At 34.1% G+C, this 1,924-nt stretch overlaps 1 protein-coding gene across 1 annotated transcript in view; it reads left to right on the top strand.

Annotated features, from left to right (window-relative positions):
* LOC106474180 (proclotting enzyme-like) overlaps positions 1–1,543 on the top strand; it is a 22,462-nt gene extending 20,919 nt beyond the window's left edge. The window contains exons 8-9 of the mRNA XM_022402542.1: positions 812–951; positions 1,226–1,543. Coding sequence (XP_022258250.1) covers positions 812–951; positions 1,226–1,387 — 302 coding nt within the window. The 3' untranslated portion in view covers positions 1,388–1,543. The remainder of the gene's footprint in view (positions 1–811; positions 952–1,225) is intronic.
* The last annotated feature ends 381 nt before the right edge of the window (positions 1,544–1,924 follow it).

The following is a 1,924-nucleotide window of genomic DNA, read 5'->3' as shown; positions in this document are numbered from 1 at the left end:
ATTTCCCATTTCGTCTACCCCCACTTAATTTATCGCCAATGGGATTAGATAAACTGGATGTACAAATGATGTCCCTTGACCCCGTTGTAGTGCCGCCACTGTTCTTACCTAACATAAATTTGTTTAATTTATTGGAAAATTATTTTATGTCTACTCTAATTCAAGATGAATGATCAACATACAGTATGGACAAGTAACCAAATCTATCCTCATACTGTATATCAATACTCCAAAAGTACCCAAATCTATCCTCATACTGTATATCAATACTCCAAAAGTACCCAAATCTATCCTCATACTGTATATCAATACTCCAAAAGTACCCAAATCTATCCTGGCAATCATTCATAAGTCAAACATAAAACATACTATATATCAATACTCCAAAAGTACCCAAATCTATCCTCATACTGTATATCAATACTACACAAGTAACCAAATCTATCCTCATACTGTATATCAATACTCCAAAAGTAACCAAATCTATCCTCATACTGTATGTCAGTACTCCAAAAGTAACCAAATCTATCCTCATACTGTATATCAGTACTCCAAAAGTACCCAAATCTATCCGCACACTGTATATCAGTACTCCAAAAATACCCAAATCTATCCTCATACTGTATATCAATACTCCAAAAGTAACCAAATCTATCCTCATACTGTATATCAATACTACACAAGTAACCAAATCTATCCTCACACTGTATATCAGTACTCCAAAAGTAACCAAATCTATCCTCACACTGTATATCAGTACTCCATTATGGTTTGCATATTAGTGAAAGTTAGTTACTTTTGTTGTATACAGGGCAGCTCAACACTGGCATCTTGCAGCAAGTTTCCATGCCTATTTGGGATAACGATGACTGTAAAAAAAAGTATACGCAGCCAATTACCGAGGGTTTTTTATGTGCAGGTTTTACAGAAGGTGGGAAGGATGCGTGTCAGGTAAGGGTGTAGTCAGTATCTTTGTCTTCCTATGTGAGCTTTCTTTTATTTTTTGCCTCCATAGGAACAGCAGTAAGCTTGCGTACTTATAACGCTAGTAACCGAGTTTTGATATCCACGATGGACACGGATAGCTCATTGTGTACCTTTTGCTTAACTAGAAACAACCAAATTATTTTGTATTTTAATAAATATTTTTAATTCCAATTATCTAATTTCAACTTTGAATGATTGAATATCATGACATTGCCATTATTTTCTTCAAATAACATAGGGTGATTCAGGAGGTCCGCTTATGGTAAGAGACAGAAACAAGAGATGGACTGTGGTTGGCATTGTGTCATTCGGGAGTCGATGTGCCCAGGCAGGTTATCCAGGTGTGTACACTCGCATAACAAATTACATGGATTGGATAAGAGAGAACGTTGGATTCTGACGACTTTGAGAATACTTTTGTACATATTTTGTTATGATCCTAGAACTTATTTTTTAAACTGATACAAATAAGACTTCAGTAAATGTTTGTGTTGGTGCTGATTTGAGTAAGCCTTATTTTCTGTGGTAAAGTAGTGATTGATTTGTGTTATTGTACATAAAATTTGGTGTAAAAAAATAAATAAATAGAAATGAACATGTTGTAACAGTTCAAAAATCACTTAACATATAGAAGTATTCATGATGATAGAATAGTTAGTTTCAACAAATTGGTTGTATACAAGGCTGGGGAAAACAGAAAATGTGACTACTTCCTATCTACATTTTATAACAAATAGTTAAATACTGAATGCTTAGGCATCTCATAAAGTGACTAGTTAATGTTAGTTGAGCTTTAAAATTTTCAATCATGAAAGTTTTAAAATGCAACATTTGGATAAGCCTTGGCATAGAGGGTGGCAGATAGTTAAAAAGAAAACACTTCTTGTTGGGATGCTGACAAATAAATGTAAGCTTGATTCACTGTACAAAGTCTCTT

This window comes from Limulus polyphemus, unplaced genomic scaffold (assembly GCF_000517525.1).
Source record: "Limulus polyphemus unplaced genomic scaffold, Limulus_polyphemus-2.1.2 Scaffold6920, whole genome shotgun sequence".
In the NCBI taxonomy this organism is placed as follows: Eukaryota; Metazoa; Arthropoda; class Merostomata; order Xiphosura; family Limulidae; genus Limulus; species Limulus polyphemus.
The sequence above is the reverse complement of the archived record's forward strand: the minus strand, read 5'-3'. Positions and strand labels throughout refer to the sequence as shown.